General features: G+C 35.2%; 1 protein-coding gene across 1 annotated transcript; it reads left to right on the top strand.

Annotated features, from left to right (window-relative positions):
* The first annotated feature begins 4465 nt into the window (after positions 1-4465).
* On the top strand, positions 4466-19354 carry LOC115924946. Its single transcript, XM_030987929.1, has 6 exons — positions 4466-4490; positions 14214-14417; positions 15176-15379; positions 16549-16746; positions 17681-17816; positions 18745-19354. Exons 3-6 carry the CDS (start codon positions 15265-15267, stop codon positions 18923-18925), a joined length of 630 nt encoding a protein of 209 aa, XP_030843789.1. The 5' UTR covers positions 4466-4490; positions 14214-14417; positions 15176-15264; the 3' UTR covers positions 18926-19354.
* The last annotated feature ends 2560 nt before the right edge of the window (positions 19355-21914 follow it).

Below are 21914 nucleotides of genomic sequence, written 5' to 3' on the forward strand. Positions count from 1 at the left end.
TTGTTTCTTCACTTTAAAAAAAAACTGCTCAATTTGAGTCAAAATGTTACTCTTTTGGGTGGTCAAAAGGAAACCACCCGACTTTTGAGTAAACTTTACTCAGCATGTGTTGAGTAACAAATCTATCCATCTGTTGAGTAAAATATTACTCAATAAAAGACTAAATCTCTACTCAGTTTGAATGAGTCAACCTTTACTCAATATTTACTCTTTGTTTAGCGGTTTCCTTTTTTACTCAGTACTGGGTAGAAACGTAATCAACTCATGTCGAGTAAGAAACTGCTCATGAGTTGAGCCAAATTTTACTCAATTAACGAGTACATGTTTTGACTCAAATTGTCTGAGCGATTTTTTTGCTCAAATATTGAGTATGTTTTCTGGGTAACGCTTAGTTGCTCAATCAATATTGAGTAAAAACATGTACTAAGTTAAGTACATGTTTTTACTCCATTAGGGGTGCAAACCGATGCAATAGCAGCACCTTTAGGGGTTCAATCCTGCACCCTTTAAAAGGTGCAATCCTGCACCCATCATCGAGGAATACTGGTAAAATTTGCTCGTACACAAATACATATTAAACATGCATGATGTTTCTTGGTTAGTAATCATATAATCAATATATCTATTGCTAAAACGTGAATGTAATTGTAACATGATCAGACAAAATAATATATTGGTTAATGATTGCCAAAGGAAAATACAAAATCAAAAAATTGATGTGCATTGTCATAATTTGCTTAACAAATCATGATAAATGTATTTTTATGTGAACACGTGGAAAGTAATCATGAATATGCATGCATATGCAAACTTTTATTTTGCACCCTCTTTTGGTCGATAGGGTTCATTTTTGTGGGAAGGGTGCAAAATCTTATATTGCACCCTTTTTTTTAACCCCTTTTCCTTCAATAGGGTTCATTTTTATGTAAAGGGTGCAAACTCTTATTTTGCACCCTTTTTTGCACCCTTTTTTCTAAGAGTGTATCTCAGTTCTTTCGCATCTTTCTGCACGCGCACATGCATGCACGAGACATGCACATGACGGACAATGAAAGAGTACAAAATATCCAGTTCCTTAGGTAGGCAAAGGAACATACAGCTGCTATTATGTAAAAATGTGTAGAACAGGTGTCACATGCATATTGACAGCTAGTTGCACTTTCCATCGATCCAACTTTCACTCGCACCCGAGGTAAATTCGGGTAAGAGACTAATGATGATTTATTTATCACCTGCCGCAGCGTAATACCCAACCGTAGTTTACTCAAAATTGAAACAAACGAAATTCGTACTCAATGTTGAGTCATTGGTTTACTCTTTATCGAAGGTAACAAATTACTCGGGTGACGAGTACCACTAAAATCAAGGTCTTACTCCAGCTTGAGTACTGAATTGCTCATTTTGTTACTCAACTTGTTTTACTCGGCACAATTTACTCGCTGACATTAAGAGTGTGTGACCCGTAACATATGCTTAATTTAATGCTGTTATAAATTCATTACATAATACAAGCCCGGATAATAATAACATTCAGTTGTACAAACATCGTTCCCATGAGCTTCATTACATTTTATTTCCTTAAAAGACACGAGACATTCGTCTTTTGTTATATTTCCTTCCGAAAGTTCTGCACTGTTTAGGAACATCTTTGAAGAAAAAGAGAACTTCTTACAACTGCCTTCTAACTTCTTTTTGTGAATCACCAAAAAAAAACCTAAGTGTAGAATATCACATTTCGTGTGATCCTATTTTTACTGTCAGTATATAACTCTTTTATGACGCTTTTTCTTTTATTCAATCACTGTCCCGAATAACTGCTTTTGTTTTTACTTCTTCAACTCACCTCAAAAATCATCAGACATTTGGTATTTTTACATAATAATCATGGGATTTTGTTTACTGACTTTTTTTTCCTATTAATCGTCTCCGAAATGTTGATATTTACTGCAGCAGTCACGAATATATCTTCTAAGGCTTGTATTTCCGCTCATAATATGTTTGTTTATGTATGTAATTGTTTTGATTTGAGCCTCAATTCGGGCGATAATATTGCATACAGACATATTTTTTTAACTACAATTTACTTTTTGTATAAATCGCACCAAACTGATTTACTTTTGAATTCCACATCCTCCTGTATTTTCAGCCACCCCTTTCATTTTTCACCTCTCTAACGCGTTGTACATACTTATATACATCAACTGTTGTTGCATTTCCTGTACGATTTTTCCTTGTTCATCGTATTTAATCTGTACTTCTAATTTCAAATTGAATTCCATAATATAATAGCGTTGTATCAAACATATATTTCAATACGCTTTGGTTAACACCATTTAAGCTGCACGTTTTACACATCGTCTTATAAACACCAAGCATACGTCGAATGCTACAAACCAGGTGAGGCGTTTTAATCATCCTGAACATCCATGTAAAAATAGTAAAAAATAATAATATTAATTATAATAAACTATTACCAAATTGTCTGAGATATATTTAGGATTGATCAGGAGGTGCATTATTCTATCATGCAAAATTTGTAAAACTAAACCTATTATATACAAGAATTGCTTCTTGATAGGTTACTCATATTCTACTAAATGTTTCATATGAGTTGAGTATCATTGGGAAGTACTCATATTACGTGTATACAATTTTTATTTTATATGGCTTTGTATTTGGTTGGTTAAATGTTGCGCAAATTAACATGAACTTTAAACGTTCTCATGTTGATTGTATTTCACTGTAAAAAACATTCCATATGCCATTTTATGTTTGACAACAAATTAAATTAATAATGTCGTGTTGCTTATCGACAATTGTCAGATATTTGCAAACCGAATTATTAATAGGTGTCTGCTAGGTAGTTGGAAAGGTTCTTACGTTAATACTAAAAACATGCACCTAGTAATAGGTCACTGGTTAACAAAAAAACTGTGTGTCGACCATGGTCGACAATGTGAACATCGACGAATCCGCGTGACTTGGACAGATTTGGTGGATAAAACCCTATTTCAAGTAGCGAGTCGTTCATGAACTGACTTATAATCTAACTGAACATTGAAGCTAAGCACTAAGCAACATATAGAGCCCAACTACTCAACCTAAAATCGACTTGCGCCAAAGTTACTTATGTGATGTTTAAATAAAACAATGGGGTTTTGGTTATTAAATTGGTTTTTGCAGATCCAAATAACATCCCTAACAAAATTAATCATGCCACACATATCAAATATGGAATATCAAACACCAACGAACATTTGTACGCGTATGTGTGTGTGTGCGTGTGTGACTTTGCTTCTGCAAAAAGCATATGTATATCATCTGATACATTCAATTCATTCTCTCACGTCGCTAATCCCAACATAATACATGCTGTAGGCATCACTTTGGCGCAAGTCGTATTTTGCACTCTCGCAAACAATGCCTCATGTTCATTCAAGAGTGAACATATACCACACATAAATTATAAAAAATGATTTGGGATAAAACAATCTTTCATAAGATGAATAGGAATTTACTATTCATAGATGGTTTTCAAAATAATTAGCAATTTTCTAGGCGTAAACTTTTTTCTGACTCACACGGTTCTGAACGAATTCTGCTTATTCCAATCAAACGAAAGGGGGACATAGTTGTAATCGCATTTTTTAAGTATCAATTGAAAGAATAAAAAACACCCTCTCACGCAGTCCGGACTTTTGCCAATACAAAAAGGCAATGTACGTCTTTGTTATGCTGGTTTCGTGGAGTTTATTAGGAAATGGCCTCTTTTTTATTTGAATTTCTGTATGCATTTATGTCTCTCTTGGTTGCCGTCTCGCTGGTTTTCACACTCTCTTTTTTGTTGGTGGGGGGGGGATATCTTACATGTTTATTTGCTTTTTCAATCTCGTTGAATTTCTCATTCATATGTCCCATCGGTGATGAAGGTAACATGGCCTTTTGTAAACGTGAGTGTCGTTGACTATTGTTCGGTCTTACGAGCCTCCGTCCTAGTGGACGTTTATTTTTGGGGAGATCGCAATGATTGCCTGTGCGTATTTGGTGTATGTTTTCTTATCATTTGGAAAATATTGTCGATATAATATAAGTAAGGAAATTGTACGCACAATATACAAGGATACATCCGTATACGTAATTTTTAAAAATGGGACAATTTATGGACTATTAATAGTTTCTGGCAGTTATGTCAAAATGATACAGGTATTCGGCTCGTCGACGGACCTGATCAATATGAAAGCAAGGTACAGGTCAAGCTGATAAATGGCAGTTGGAGTAGACTGTATGTTTATTATTATTGGTCTGCATATTTTCACTAATAGCACATTTGTCGTCTTATTGTGCCGATACTGATGGGATTACTACGACCTTGTCACCACGTTCAGTATGATTAGATTGTATTGTACTTCTTCGGGTATTCGTTCACACACTCTGCTCATTAAATACAGAGTCAACCCCATACCAACTCTTCGTCGTATGCCACAAACCAGGTGAGGCGTTAGGTTTATTTCCCCTTCTCGTGAATATGCAAATATAAGCATCGACGTGTTTCGATATACCGCCCCCCCCCCCCCTTCACTGTTAGAAAACAATTAAACAAGTTGTTTAAAATTTTAAACAACCACAAGTTAACCGGTGAATCGCTAAACTGTTGTTTAAAAATTAAACAACTTTTATAAAACAACAGTTGTTTAGTAATAAAATTGCACAACTCGGTTGTTTAAAGCAAGTTGTGTAAATGTTAAACAATAATGTACTAAGCAACTGTTGTTTATTCAATATTACTACATAACTGGGTTGTTTATAAGGAATTGCTTAAATTTTAAACAGAACTGTTTAATGGTTATTACCTGGTTGTTTAAATTTGCGAAATGACCTACTGGAACCACTCCTGCAATAATCAAAAAGATTACAAAGTCACTGTAACATGTAGAGCTTGCAGTTTCCAATTTACTTCAACATTTGTTCATCATATTCATTTAACAGTGACAGACAACATTATTATTTGTCTCTATAACTTCACCTAAACCCCATCGGCGAAGCCGAGAAGAACCAAGTAGTCGCCTTGCCCTTATTCCGCCATTTTCGTTTGCACTGCACTAGCACTGCATGCTTGCATGCATGTACTATGTACGTGCTTTGTGCATATCCCATGTTTGCGCGCAAATTGCAATCGCGTATCGAGAAAATGTCAACGACGCGAAATCATGATTGGTTAAATCTATCACATGATTTTCCCGGGACTTTTTTAAACAACTCTGTTTAATTAAATCTTTTTGTCTTTCAATAAATAGTTGTTTAAGCCAATCAAGCACTGATTTTTCGATTTTGAACAACGTTGTTTACGTTTGTAAACAACATTCTTTTAAACAGTGATATTTTAAACACCGTTCTAACTGTGTATCGTTATAACTCCGATAGTTACCTAATGCACACCAAAAACACCAATATATTACGAACTTGATATTCGGGCAAGAGACGAAAACACCTCCACCCCCTTCCCAAACACGCTCACACATCTTCAGTATAGTTTGGGTGCACTAACCTTCTATAATTCGTGACACCCAAAAGCCACACATGTTAAAGCCCTAATACACTACTTACATAGGTACTTGCGCCCTCTATATAGCAAACAATGCCTAATCGGTGACCGCTGGTCCCCCGTGATCCCCTTTTTCTTACGTTAATTGAGAGCTGATTTGATGAGATAACCATTTGTCAGTGACAACGCTGGGTGGTATAATCCCTCCTGGCCGAACTAGTGCAGACGGGCTTTAAGATAAGTAAACGGGGGGAGTGCAAAACTAGTACATACACCATAACACATGTGTACCACTGCGCTTTGGGAATTATCAACCACCATACTTGCAGGTTTTCTGGAAACAAACATATACCAAGCATTCGTTAGACGCTAAAATTCAGGTGAGCCGCTTTACTGAAAAATTGAAGGCTCTGTTATGTTATGGATGAAGTTTTTATAGGTGCAGAATTTAGGCATTCAAAGTTGCCAAATGCTTGGCAAAGGTAAAATTGAGCAAAATAAAATAAGCAAATATCCATCTCCTCGTAGTTTATATTTATTCAGTCCTTGAATTATTTGGTCCTACATGGATATTCACATAATATTCTCAAAGCCCTACCACAAATAATTATTTTCCCCTGTAAAATCTCTCATCTTTTTATTTTAGTTTAATTTTTCTATTTTTGTTTGCATGTTTGTGGGGGGGGTGAGATTAGACTTATGATAACTTCAAATAACACTTTGTTTTTAGTGATTACCCCCTTACCCGAAAATGTGGGTGATGTTTCATTTTCACACATACGCACACATGCTCGCGCGCGCACGTGTACGCATGTAATACCTGCCTCCTCATTTTTAACATAACAACTACCCCCCCCCCCCCCACCCACACACTTAATTGAGAGGGGAAATATGATTAATATGGAGTTTAGTGCAGGTAAAGCATACATTGTGGGGGTTGGGCTCAACTGTTTCTTTTCTGATGAAACACAACCAACATTAAACAACATTTGACGTTTATGAAGAGGGACAACTGAATATAATAATCATAAATATATCAGCGCGCTCAGTATGGCTGGTGCCTAAGTGCACTTACTGATGTTCACAACTCCTAATCTGCTCGTTTGATACACTGACAAATAATAATCAAGCAATTATCAGATGTCACAAACCAGGTGAGGCGTTTGACTGATAAAAAGGGAAAAGTATATTATAATACTTGCCTCCAAATATAGTCGGGCATCCGAGAATGAGTATTTGGGGAATGGCTGAGCTCTGTTCTAGCACAATAAAGATAAGTAAAAACGTAAACGGTAATATTGTCATGTCACCGAAATTTATAGCACAATATTGATCAGACGTCACGAGACTGATGTTATTATGGTATGATATTATCATTTATTCTTTACAAAAAGATTTGTTATAGAAATAAGTAGGCCGGCATTCTAAAAATGTTACTGTGCAGTGAACAAGAGATGAGTTTCAAAAATGTGCTTTATTTGTATATTTCTTCATTTGCTATTTTGCAAAATAATTCTCGTAAACGTACTTGTTGTAACTTTATGTTTTATTTTATTTCTGTTTATTCCTAACGTTAGGTTTTTCAAGGGAATTGAAAGGGGGTGAGCTAGACGTGGCAAGTGTATTCCACTTTAATGTCTGTTTTGTTAATCAATTTCTTATCATAATAGTAATACGTACATCGCGCAAGATTTTAAAAAACCATATTCTTCACGAATCCTTTCGATTGCGGTACTTTGCATCATGCCTTTTGTAGATGTGAATCATTGATAAAAGGCGATAACTAATTTTCTTGAATTATGACGCCGCACTCTCCTTCTCTTAATTTCGTGACCGGCTCCATTAGGTAGCTGCTTGAAAATAATTAACATTTTTGCTACAGAATAAAGGGTTTTTTGTTTATATCTTTCTGAATACTTGGTCGCAGGAGAGGCCTTGCCTAAGTCAGGTGAAATGTTTGTCGAAAGTCAATTCACTCTGTGGAGGCAAATGGTTTGGAGTCGATGTAGATTTCTCTACAACCATTTTAAGGTGCCTTATTTTTTACAGAAAACCCTGAGCAGTCTATTGGCATTTGGGATCACCTGCGTTATGTGTTGTGGCGTTGGTAAAGGTCATATCTTCATATCGCTATGACTAAAGTAAAGACTGTAAAGATAAATTTAATAAACAGCATATCGACTTTTTATGTGTCTGATCAAACAAAACAGGAGGCATGACAAAAGCCAATCACAGCTTAGTAAAGAACGAAAAATGTTCCCCAGACATAAGTCTACTTGAGCGTAAGATGCAAGGACGCAAAGACTTCGCTTGCAAACTATAGTGGATGTGCGTAGGAAAACAGGCGTAAACCTTCTAGTCCAGAAAAATTCACGAGACTCTGCAAATGTATTTCGACAAGCATATTATTGCATATTAAATGGTTCTTCATGTCAGGTCACATTTTAAACTGTTACTCCTCGGAGATCTTTGCCCTCCTTTCTTCGTCTCGTTGTATAGTAAGTTTACAGATCCCATTGGGCAACATTTTTAACGGTGCCCCTCAAATATATTTTTTTTTTGCTCATTGAATACAACAGCACGTACACCCTGACACGTGCGTACCGTTGCGCTTACAAAATTGTCATCCACCAGAGTTGCAGGTTTTCTTGAAACAAACATATTCCAAGCATTCGTTAGATGCTAAAAATCAGGTGAGCCGCTTTACTGAAAAATTGAAGGCTCTGTTTAATATGCTATGGATAAAGTTTTTATAGGTGCAGAATTGTGGCATTCAAAGTTGCCAAATGCTTGGCAAAAGTAGAATTGAGCAAAATAAAATAAGCAAATATCCATCTCCTCTTAGTTCATATTTATTCAGTCCTTGAATTATTTTGTCCTACATGGATATTCACATAATATTCTCAAAGCCCTACCACAAATAATTATTTTCCGCTGTAAAATCCCTCATCTTTTCATTTTAGTTTAAATTATCTACTTTTGCTTGCATTGCTTGTGGGGGGTTGAGATTAGACTTATGATAACTATAAATAAAACTGTCTTTGGAGTGATTACCCCCTTACCTTAAAATGTGGGTGATTTTCATTTTCACACACACGCACACATGCTCGCGCGTACGTATACGCACATATTACTTGCCTCCTTATTTTTAACATGACAACTACCCCCTCCCCCCCCCCCCCACACACTTAATTGAGAACAAAATATGAAAAATATGGAGTTTATGTACAGGTACAGCATACACTGTGGTAGTTGGGCTCAACAGTTTCTTTTCTGATGAAACAAAATCAACATTAATTAACATTAGACGTGTATGGAAAGAAAACAACGGAATGTAAAAATCATAAATATATCAGCGCGCGCAGTAAAACTGGTGGCTAGGTGCACTTACAGATGTTCACAACTCATAAGCTGCTCGCTTAATCCACTGACAAATAATAATCAAGCAATTATCAGATGCCACAAATCAGGTGAGGCGTTTGACTGATAAAAAGGGAAAAGTTTATATAATATTTGCCTCCAGATATATATCCGGGCATCCGAGAATAAGCATTTTGGGGTATGGCTGAGCTCTGTTCTTGCACTATAAAGATAAGTAAAAACGTTAACGGTAATATTGTCCTGTCACCGAAATTTATAGCACAAGATTGATCAGACGTCATTAAGCTGTTGTTAGTATGGTATGATATTATCATTTAATCTTTACAAAAAAAATTGTTCCAGAAATAATTAGGCCGGCATTCTAAAAATGTTACTGTGCAGTGAACAAGAGACGGGTTGTGCTATTTGTATATTTCTTCTTTTGCTATTTTGCAAAATATTTTCTCGAAAGCGTACTAGTTGTAACTTTATGTTTTGTTTGATTTCTGTTTATTTCTAACTTTGGGTTTTTCAAGGGACTTGAAAGGGGTGAGCTAGACGTATCAAGTATATTCCACTTTAATGTCTGTTTTGTTAATCGATTTCTTATCATGATAATTACGTACACCGCGCAAAATTGTAAGAAACCATATTCGTCATGAATCCTCTCAATTGCGGTGCTGTGCATCATATCTTTTGTAATTTTGAATCATTGATAAAAGGCGATAACCGATTTTCTTGAATTATGACGCCACAGCCTCCTTCTCTTATTTCCGTGAACTGCTTCATTAGCTAGCTGCTTGAAACGGGCGAGCGAAAAAAACAAGGAAGATTCTTCGTCATCCCTCAAACTTCTCTTTCTTGTCTTAGTTGTAATGTCACAGGTGCGGGCCTACGCGTTGCTCAGTCTTGGAGGAGTTGACATTATGAAACCATTCTGTCGGGCTTTCCGTTGCTGTTTTGATCGTCTCTGTCAAATAATATGGGACACAGTTACTACTAGTGTTTACTTCTCATTTTAATATTCTACTAAAGGAAAACAATGGAATTAAAGCAGCTGAATATTTTGTGATAAATGGGATGATTGTAAAAGACCTGACGAAAAATCCGTGGTAGGGAGAGGGATTGGGGGGCTTGCAATACATTTGCATACAACAGCGAATACCTAATGACTGAACTGAACATCTGCGCTACAGATTGAATACTACGAATGTGCACGTTTGAAACAGAGTCAAGCAAACTCCAAGCATTAATCGCATGCCACAAACTAAGTGAGGCGTTTGATTTTCCGCCACTCGTTACAATAATCACATTCACTGAAAAACGTACTTTACACATAGGAATTGAATTCGATTTGAAAATCACTTTTATCTACTGTCCTCAGTACTTGTACTATATGGTTGTCATAGCGATATGTAGTGTTAGTCATTCTACAATAGATGAAGATGAACACACACGAAGCAAGGCTCGCGTTGGCAGCTCACAAAACAAATTAAGACAAGATACTATAAGAAAATCGTTATGGATTTTTGTTTTATCCAAATAATGAATTTTGTATAACTTAAGTGATGGAGTAAATTTGAAATGCATTGCAAGTAGGTTTTTTCCGAGCCTCTTATTCTTGGAGAAGTCTACGATGGCATTGTGAACATTAATTTTGGTATTATATTACTTAATGGGTAGAAAACTTAAATGCTATATTTTATTATGTGCCAGTGGCCGTTTTTAACTTATCGGTTTGAATATGGCCATCTTGGGCTTCTTCTTTCGCATTATCGACCCCGAAGTATATAATATTATAGGAACGCCCCCCCCTCCCCCTCCCCCCCCCCCCCCCGAAAAAAATATTTTAAAGAAATATATATATAAAATAACGAAAAAAGGAAAAGGGACGAACGAAATTCTTAAATTACAAAAACAAGCCTTTCCTGGACTAAGTAACATAATGTCAATTTTTGTATGATAATGTATCATGTTGTTTTAATTGTTTTAATTGTATTTTTGTTATAGTTGTTTAATCCACTATCTTAGTAGTATTTATTTCATTGGACATATCTAGCTATTAATATATGATACCTTGAAAATATTTTTTTGTTGGGAATTGCAGATTATGTTCAGATTATGTAGGGGATCTTTTATCACTTATATTAATCAGTAGAAAACAAATGAGGAGCGTAATTAAAAAAGGTTAAGTACTGCATGGAATTTCGAAATAAAAATTGTCCAATGGCTGCATGCATTAGAACTTGGTTTTCACGTTTCTTATTATTAAGAATAAATTCCGTGCAACTTTGGTACCCACCAGTGATATACAGTGGGTGATAAGAAAAATCGCCCTGCTTTGGTAAAACTTCCGAATAAGCATAAACCCTTGGCACAGGAGGAAATTTACCAGACATGAGACATTCAAATATAAACATTTATAATGCGCGCTAATCCCAAACTTTGGGTCAAGGCGCGAAAGTATTGAATATGTAAGTTACTTTAAACAAAAAACAAAGCTCAACAGACAATCTACAGGTATTCAAAGTTGCATTGCCCATTCGCGACCTGCTTATCAGACCTTTGAAGGAAAACTAATCTTACAATGTATTAATATCTACGTTTTTGACGTACGACCGAAATATACGAGTTGTGTAGAGCAGCGACTTTTCATAAAAATAATATTAGAAGAATGAATTTGAAAGATTTGAAAGTGCACAGAGAGATATTCATTGCTCACAATTGCAATAATTAGTTTAATTATTTTTGCAAGATTTTTACTGATGCACAACATTACGTTTTGGCAACGAGTGGTCCGCGTCAATTGAGTACGACAACCGTAACAAACACTCTACCTAACCCTAGCATTAACGTCCATCTAAAAAGGTCTGGTATTAAACCTGATTGCAACCCTTACCGTAGACAAAACGATGTACCTAACCCTAACCCTAACGTTTATCCTAGACTTACTAACATCAAACATGATTGCAACCCTCACCCTAGACCAAACACTGTACCTAACCCTAACCCTAACCTCCATCTGAGACATCATGACATTACACCTGATTGCACTCCTTACCGTAGACCAAACACTGTACCTAACCTTTACTACTAACCCTAAAATCCATCTGAGACGTCCTAACATCAAACCTGAAGTTGCAACCCTTACCCTAGACAAAACGTTGTACCTAACCCTAACCCTAACCCTAATCGCCATCTCAGACGTCCTAACATTAAACCGTATGCCTGATATTGCTCAGCTTCTTCTAGCTACTTGTGTAGTACTATTATATTACAATAACATTCAATAAAAAGAAATAATTAAAATGTTTTAATAAAGCAATCAATGTTTATAAAATTCATTAGGATGCTTTTCCTTTTCGTTTTATCTTTTTGACACATCTCTGTATATATATTCACACATTCAATATATTATATACATACTGATCAACATTTGTGTCAAATTAAGAATTACACTAAAGATTTGAAATGGTCCATTTTTCTATGTTTCCAACCATCTCTCTCTCTCTCTCTTTCTTCTTCTCTCTCTCTCTCTCTCTCTCTTTATATCTCTCTTCCTTTCTCTCTCTCACTCGCTAACTCTATCCCTCTTTGTCTCTTTCTCTATCGCTCTCTTATGGATCTATTTCCCTCACACACACGTCTTCTCTTATCTTTTCATTTTCCCATATGTTCTCTTTTCTTTCCCTTTCGTTTCTCCTTTCTCTCCCTCTCTCATTCTAACATCATTGTTGGATATGTTATCATCATATTTTATCTGATCTAATTCAACATGTCTCATTTATTTTAATGCGTATTTCTTGACCATTCGATTCTGTTGATGTTATTCTAAACATGATTCTATGATAATGGCTGTTTTATATCGATGATTTTCATGTACATTTTGACATGACATAGCAATTGTAAACTTTCGCAATTTGGCATTGTGGCCGCGAGGAAAGTATTTTAATAAACCTTTCAATGCACCCTTACCCTACACCAAACACCATACCTCACCCCGACCCAATCCTCCATCCTCCAATCATTTTGTAACCCGTATATTACCCCGAGTCTAACACTATATCTTTCACGAAATAAAGCCCGCAACAATAGTCGGCGGAGCGTCATTATGTCGACGGATTAATGCATTGTTTATTAATTATGACCGATTAGGTCCCTGTGTTAGAACAATAGAATCTTAACTTTATGAAAATCATTAATCGGGACAAAATACCCTGTATAAACCTTTTCATAAATCAATCAACCGTATACCTTGGAAATATACCTTGGAAGTAGGCATTTAAAGTTAAAAAATTATTTGCCTCTCGTTGACATTCGGATGAAGAATCCATATTTTGGCACATGTTTAGTAGCGCTATACAGCAATTGACGAACATGGACAAGCGAAGGACTCCTCTGGGTCAAATTGATCTTTTCTTGACGACCAAAACTTCAACAAATTGGATTTGAAGCTGTTTAGTGACTTGCTCTCCACAACTACAGAGGAGAGGTTGTTCCATTCATTGATACTTCCCTGTGAAAATGATCCATGTCTAAGCTTCGAGTAGACTTTCTTCTTAACGATCTTGTATCGATGGCCACGGGTTCTATTATCAGTTGGATGGTCAAAGAAGTGTGCTAGATCCAGTTCATCTAGGCCATGCATTATTTTGTATATCTGTGTCATGTCTGCTCTATGGCGTCTGTAGGCAAGAGATGGTAAGTTGAGATGTTTTAGTCTCTTCTCGTAGCTCAAGTGTCGTAGCATGTGTATTTGGCGAGTTGCTCTACGCTGTACCTTTTCTATTTTCGTGCTGTCTTTTTTCAAAACAGGATGCTACACCGTTGAGCAGTACTCGAGTCTTGGTCTTATAATTGATTTGTATAGATGTATAAACCGTATATCCTTCTTTGAGTGATCTTTTTTTTAAATCCATTTATTTCCCAATTATCGTGCTTCTCTTATGCAAGATTTAAAATCCCTTCAGCCTCTTGGGCTATTTTGGCACCTGTTTAGAACCCAGGGGGGAGGGCGTTTCACAAGGCCTTTTTTTAATGACAAATGACAAAAATCAGTGACAAATCTGCTGATAACCAATCAGAAGCAAGGATTTAAGTAGTTTATGACAAAACCTGCCATTTGTCACTAATAACAAGTTTTGTGAAACGCCTACCAGTTCTACCGTAATAACGGCAGCCCACCCCCCCCCCACACACACACACACGTCTACCCCTTAGTCGAAATGTTTCCTAACGAAGATAACAATGGAAAGATCTTGCTATTCACTAAATATCACATCTCGTCTTGTTTCTCTTTGACTACCTCAAGGTTCCATACCTTGTAGTGCTCCGTACGTTCCTCCCCATTCCACGGTGGAAACTCTCCGGCTGAATTACAACTTCGCAGACAAAGTGAATGTGACGTGTGATGCCAGCGATTCTACCTTCACCCTTCAGTGTCACAACAAAGGATTATGGAGCGGACCCGTTGTATCCTGTCCACCGCCCGCTCTGCTCGAACCCCCCGCTGCAGGTATTTGATTGTGGTTGTTTAGTATTAATCATCATTGGAGTTGGTGGAGTATCGTAATCGGATCGTTGTCTGACTTGCACAACTGGCAATCGACAACAGATCTTTGTCACAGGCTGAATATAGCCCTTTTACGATTAACAATAAGATTTTTAAAAAGATAATCTACTGATGCAAAGCAATTGTTACATTGCTTTAAAAGTGAAAGAAAATGTCGCAGTTTTATTTAATATAATGATACAATGATAATGATCATTATTATGATCACTTTTTACCTTTTCAAATATTTTCACATTCCACAGTTTAATTAGAATTATATATATTTTTTTTTTTACTTCAAAATTTCATATTAACCCTCGTTGCAATTGTCTTCATGCAATTTTGTGTATGTTCCTCCTACATCCGATTTGAACTGTGTTACAAATCTTACAATCAGTATTAACATTGTATTTTACTTGCAAGTTGTAAAAGATGCCAAGTTTAGTCTTTGACTGAATTTGATTGGATTGAAATTAATTGAGTTGAGTTGACATGTTTCCAAAATACAAACATAGTTTGAATACCAAAACAAAATAATAAGAACCATGGTAATTTCTGTTTTCTTCTGGAATATTGTATCTCACATTTTGCATAACGCAAACAGTCGGTAGTAATGATTCACTTTTCAAGCACATTTGAATTTCTACCCAGTATGATTCAAGTGGAAGACAAGTGTACTGTTGATGATAACCTATGGTCATATATTTATATCGTACATGCAGTTGCTGCTGGCAAAGCCCAATGCAGTGCCCCGGCGGTGCCTCGTGACTCAACCATTCAGAATCTTCGTCTCTCCTACAAAGAAAGTGACATGATAAATGTGACATGTAACGAAGTAACTAACGGAGTTCCTGAATGGTTCGAATTGACATGTGCCAATGGAATTTGGAACGGACAAAACATAGTTTGCCCTGACCCCGTGATAGGTAATAATGGGCCGCGGTGTGATTTCACACACATACGCATACACGCATTCACGCAGACGCACACGCGTACACGCACACACACAAGCACGCACACATATTTTTTTAATGCATATCGGAGAGATCATTGCACTGTTCGTATAAAACCAAATGAGAACTGTCATTTTACTGGTTGGCTATTAAAGAACATACAATTTAGTTTTTTTAATCGATATTCCATTATTTGAATTGTGGAAACAAACATAGAACTCCCAGGACAGAGATAATACATTGGGTTTGTTGCCCTTTAGTTATAAGACTCATTTCAATGATAACAATTTTTAAGTTACAATTCTTGAGAACAGTCTGCCAAAAATGATTTCTTAATTATTTTAAAAGAACGTCCCATTTGCTCAACGAGTAATCCTCGTCCGAATTATCATAGCAAAATATTTTATAGGGCATTATGGTCGTTTTCGAAACTTTTGGCTAATTAAATTACAAAAGTGATGTCATCCGACACATCAATAGAAACAAGAGTGAATAGAAGAACATAAAATAGGTAAAATAGAAGGTTGAGTTCTAGGGAGAGATGAAAAAGAAGTTATGAGCATTTGCATTGTTATTATGCAAGTGTGGAAGAACATCGGAGCAAAATGTACCCTGAAAAGCATGGCTCTTCAAAAGCGTTCATATCCTTAATGACATGTTACAACTTTTAAAAATAAAAACCATAAATTTGTTATGCCAAACGTTTGTGTATTCCCATATAAATCTTTCTGTCTTTAGCGCTTGTTGCATATACCAGGACTGGGCCAATATTCCTATAATTTTGATCATTCCAGAACCAGTACTTATATAATAAATGATCAAACTTTCTGATCGATTCCACAACATTTCTTTTGCAATGCAATCGCATGACCAGTACTAAACTTTATCTTTAACTCTTAAATTCGAAGCTGAACATTTGACACACATTAAATGTATACAACTTTCAGGAAGCTATCACATGAGTAATTCTAACTTTAAAATAGTTTGTTCATGTGTTTCTTCTTCGGTTTGGATTTCCCCATATTCTATTTTTTCATGATTCTGTTATGATCCACATTACTTATTCATTTATTCATTCTTTCATATATTTATTTATTCACGTATTCATATATTTATTTATTCATTTATTTATTGTTTCGTAGAATGCAGCCAACCAATCCTACCAGCTGATGCATCGGTTAAAACGATAAGGGCTCGATACAAGATTGGTGACAATATCAACATCACATGTAACAGTGCGTTGGGTTCGTTCGTTTGGATATGCAACAAGGATGGTCTGTGGCGCGGAGCGGTCGCTTCGTGCCGAGTTTCACAACCACATAATGGTGGAGCTGCTTCAGGTTTGTACTCACCGCTACTTAACAAAATTACCTTTTTTGTTTGGAGACAGCCTTCATTTAGTTTTTTTTTTTTTTTTTTTTTTTTTTGGGGGGGGGTTCATTTCTGGGAAATGCTCCTATCGCCTTTTGTTTTCCTTATGATAGCAATATCAATCCTTTTTTTTTCAGTGTAATGCAAACACGTGTAGAGTATTGTTTACAAGTAATTTGCCTTCGTTTTACATTGTTTGAATAGTTATGGTTGTTAACAACGGATGACATTCGTAAACGTAATGTGCAACTGGTCCTTCCTTTTCATTGTGCCTCCTTGTCATTTTCCCGTCCTGTCTTAAGAGCAACATGTTTAAATCTCCTTTATTTCCCCAACTATAATCATTCATCAGTCTAAGCATAACAATTTAGAAATTTGAAAACATTGGACGAAGAAAAATATTTCTCAACGGTAATTGAGTAGCCGAAGTTAAAGGCGATGAAAATGGGCAATACCAAATAAAAAACCTTGGCCATTTCCGCTAAAAGTTTGTTTTCTTAAAGAGAGTTTGTCCTCAAGTTTACTCGGACTTATATGATATTGTGATGGGATACAACACTATTTTTGGTTTAGTGTAATCCAGGTTTTACAACATTGTGGATCTGTTTTACTTAGACAACAATTCACTTCATTTGATTTATTTGATATGTGTTTCAACATCAAAAGACGTGTTAAAATCACCCTTTTATTTTCAACAAAATAGTGTGATCGGATTCTTGTTTTAACTCAAATTTTGTAATCAAAGGTTACCGTAGAAAATAAGATTATTTATAATTATGTAAAATTATTTTCAGCTTTATACGAGGAAGAGCGTTTTAGCAAAAGTTTATTTTTTCCCATACTGACTAAAATAATTCTTTTCTGAACATTTCTAATGGAAACTTCTTCATAATCTCTTTACAGGGAGAATTGGAAATAAAGAGCCCCAGGAGAAGCAAGATGGACGAAATGTCTTCATCACAGGCCTTCTAGTAGTAGCAGTGATAATGTTCATTCTAGTCCTGATGTCCATGGTAGCCTTCTCGATCTCCGTTAAAGGGTAATAAGGACCTTAGTTCACTGGACATTTTGTTCTTCCTTTTTTTTACATAATTTTTTTTTATAAAGAAATTATTTGTACCGCTTATTTATATATATTTTTGTTTTGCTTTTAAGCCATTGAACATGTTGATTAATTATAATGAATTAGACAATACCGCCTGTGCGCTTATAAACGCCCGTATTAAGCGCCCTATAAATGTAACTATTATTATTATTATTTCTGCAAAATCGAAAATAGCAACGGAAACATACATAATTAAGATTTTCGTCTTCCCTCAGTCGGAGTAAATTGCAAGGATGAACAAAGTTCGGAAGGACTATTGCATTATTGTAGCTTACGCATTGATACAGCCCGCGGACATTAAACAGCCAATCACAACCCGTCAATTATCCGCGCGTTTGTTCTTATAGTTTGTCAGTTTACGTTGCTATCATTTTTTTTTGCTTTTTTTTAAAGGGGGGCGGGGGGCGTTAAAATGTTGAACAAGAAAAGGGTAAGAATAGGCCAAATTACTTTTGGGTATAATTTGTATTAAGAGGAGATGACAACAATTAATTAAATTATGGGCGTAGTGGGTGGCTGTATGCAAGGGAATGCCAATATTCGTAACTGTATATTATGTTGAAACACATAAAAAAAAATTGGAAGCTTCACTTTGTCAGAAGATTTGCCATTTGCTACGATTATTCTCATGTTTGAATTTTACTTTCAGCCAATTGACTGTTTTAGCACCCCTAACCCCAAACGAAATGTTACTTATTCTTTGAGAAAAAACGAGTTACAAATATATTGATGAATTTTATATTTGTTTCATTGTTATGATGTTCCTTTGCGGTGCATTATATATGTAAACAGGCCCTACTTTGTGTTACTTTCAGTTTGTTGTTACTGACATTACTTTCATAAATCTGCTATTTAATGACAGACGGAGCTTTGGACCATCGAAACATTCCTTACAAGATGAGAAAACTGACCGAGGACCACTCCCCGAGGTTCCCGCAGGGTACGCGGATTACCTTGTAGGTGATAAGTCACTCTACACTGCACCATACTTGAAACCAGACGGGATTCACCATAGCTATGAGACCTACGAGAAACCAATCTAAGTCACCTGACTTTTCTTTTTATACTAAATTAACCAACAAGGAACCGAAATTTTAAGTGCAAATTTGTTTTATTTACCAATTATTAAAATTTTAGTTTTATCGCATGCTCTTGTTTGAAACAAATACTCAGTTACCATTTGGTCTCTATTGCGTAAGGGGTGTTATTCACAAACTAAGGGTCATGAATGTGACAAGTAATATACAAATATATTCGCGATTTACAGTGCAAAATGAAGTTTCTTACTCTTTATTTCATGCTACTGACACTAACTAAACTGAACCGTACTGAACTATGGAACAGATCTATTCCTTTAATTTGCCTTGCAATAACGTGAGGTCATGTTTTCCCCATGGTTCTGTTATTACGTCCAATGTCCCTTGGCCTACTTGTCAAGCTTGTGTAATGATAATATACAAACCCCTCTACCCCCCCCCCCCCTCCCCCACCCCCCCCCCCCCCAAAAAAAAAATAATAATAATAAAATAATAAAATTAAAACAATTGGAAACTCAAGTATTATTGTCTCCTTTTCTTTGCATAATCACGGTTATTTTTATTACAAAAGTGCATTCAAATTGCCCTATTGCCCGGGCCTTTCCAACAGTTGTTAACCTAGGTGTGATGCTTCAGAGAGTTGACATGTCACCATAGTGCATGAATTTCAGTTTAAGTTTCTTTACAATTTGGCGTTAATCACGTTTATGGATGACCAGTTCGGAACAGTAGCCCCATTGTCATTTTATAAAAATCGCATACTATGTTAAAGAAAGAGCAATAACAATACCAGTAATTACCGGTTCATTTTTGAACTTTTCATTTTTATAATTAGATTGTAACAGGAAAAGCTTCCGATAATCTATATTCATTAGTTTTATTTGAATATTTTTAAAAGAGTATGAAAGCGGTACACATTTACACAGATATGATATTGAATGTATTTCCCCATGTTGCCTTTATGTAAGGATGAAACGGTTACACATCTAATCAGAAAGCAGTGAACGATTCTTAAAAAGTATAACTTCTCAGGTTGCACTGAGATGACCTATTATTTCTTAGGACGTATAATTTTCTTTTGGGTGTTAATTTAGCACTTTGCAGCATCCTTACAACATTTGGCCATTTGTATAATTTATTTCAATGTAATGAGATATAACTGCACACGTTATATAGACATATATTTCGTTTATAATTCAGTTATTTCGATTCAAATACAAAAGAATATATTAGGTGGATAATAGCAGATACAGCTATGGGCAATATTGAAATTTAAATATGTTTATTCAAGATATTAGACAATGCATTATCGACTTGTATCACAGGTCTGGACAAAACTTAATATGCCATTCTATTTTGGGGTTATTCAATCCTTCGCTACTGGCCTTTCATTATATAATCCTACTGTACATGGTTTGAAAGGCAAAAAGTGTTTCCCATTAAGAATAGACTTCAATGTAAGTGGTGTTTTGTTATCATTGTTTTGTCAAAAAGGATGGTAGGTTTCTTTTCTATGAAGTAAAGTGCAAACAAATCTTAACCTTTTCAACCTTCTTCTCCTCCAGTAGTTGATGATGATCATTGCATGGTGACATTTTTTTTTTATAAGTTTTTAACCCAAAGATTAATGAGGATATTAAAGACAGTATAACTTGTTGATGTAGGGAAGGCATTTAGATGGAATATTATATTGGTATCCAGAAATACAATTAATTAAATGATGTTAGATTGAGTTAACATACGGAAATGTTCATGCTATAGGTTTTTTTTTTCGCCCCGACGTTTATGAATGTATAAATGGTTGCATTCCATTCTTGATTATTAATTTTTTTTCTACTTTTGGAGTCTAAACGAGGTTTTAGTAAAAATCCATAAGGATTATTGAATAAAGAGTTTGGTAATATAACAAAATACATGTTCACCTATTAATCTACATTGGGATACTAACAATTAATTGTCATGGTTTTCCTAACCCTATTTTTATTTCGATTTGGTACCTTCTTTTTACAAACCAGTTTGGAAATACAAATTCTTTTTCTTTCTTTTTAATTCTTTTCTTCCTTTTAATATTATTTTTTTTTATTTTGTTTTCTTCTTTCATTTAAATATTTGTATTTATTTCATTTCATTTTACTTTTGAACAATCTCGTGTTTTGTTTATTGATTTGTTAAATCTTCCTACTCGATTATTTCTTTTAGAAACATGTTGAATTAGCATCCATGAAACATAATTATGTCGGTGTTTCACAACACAAAGATTGCGTACAGGGTGTTCATAATGAAGATTAATTCGAGAGAACATATAAGCATGTTAAATACTCACACGTGATTGTTCAAAAGGATGTCCAGTGTCACGTGTATATGCCTTCCTTTGGAGCCAAACTTGTTTAGTTAAAAACACAGAAGATAATAACGTATTGACTATGTATGTACTGATTTTTTTACTAAAAAACAATTACGCGGAAGTATAGTGGATACTTTATTTTCCATTTAATTGCATTGGTAAATACCAGAATATAAGTAAAATTAACTCTAAAACAATGCTATGCTTTTATAATATAATTTACATCTTGTGCAGCGCTCATTAACGTTTTGTTATTGATGTAATTGATGTATTATGAAATAAATTAAGAAACAAGTCAATTTTCGCTTACCTTGTCTTAAATCTAGAATGCTTCTCCTTCGCCTCATCATGTATGTTCTTTCGTAAGTCTACATAATAATTCCATCATACAGAACTGAATAACGAATAATCATCTGGAAATTGGTAAAGACCATTATAAAAAAAGCCTAACAAGTGATGAAAGCCCTTGAAAATATAGTCATAATAATGAGAGCTAAATTGCGACAGGATTATCTTTCGCATTGTTTCCTAAGCAACATTAGATAATTTTTCTTTAAAATTAACAATACTTGTTAGAATATTTGTTCTCTTAAAAAAAAAGGAAATTCATATTATTATTAGGAATAAAAGTATGCAATAGCATAGTAATTT

The sequence above is a fragment of the Strongylocentrotus purpuratus genome, unplaced genomic scaffold (genome assembly GCF_000002235.5).
Source record: "Strongylocentrotus purpuratus isolate Spur 01 unplaced genomic scaffold, Spur_5.0 spur5_scaffold_17, whole genome shotgun sequence".
Lineage (NCBI taxonomy): Eukaryota > Metazoa > Echinodermata > Echinoidea > Camarodonta > Strongylocentrotidae > Strongylocentrotus > Strongylocentrotus purpuratus.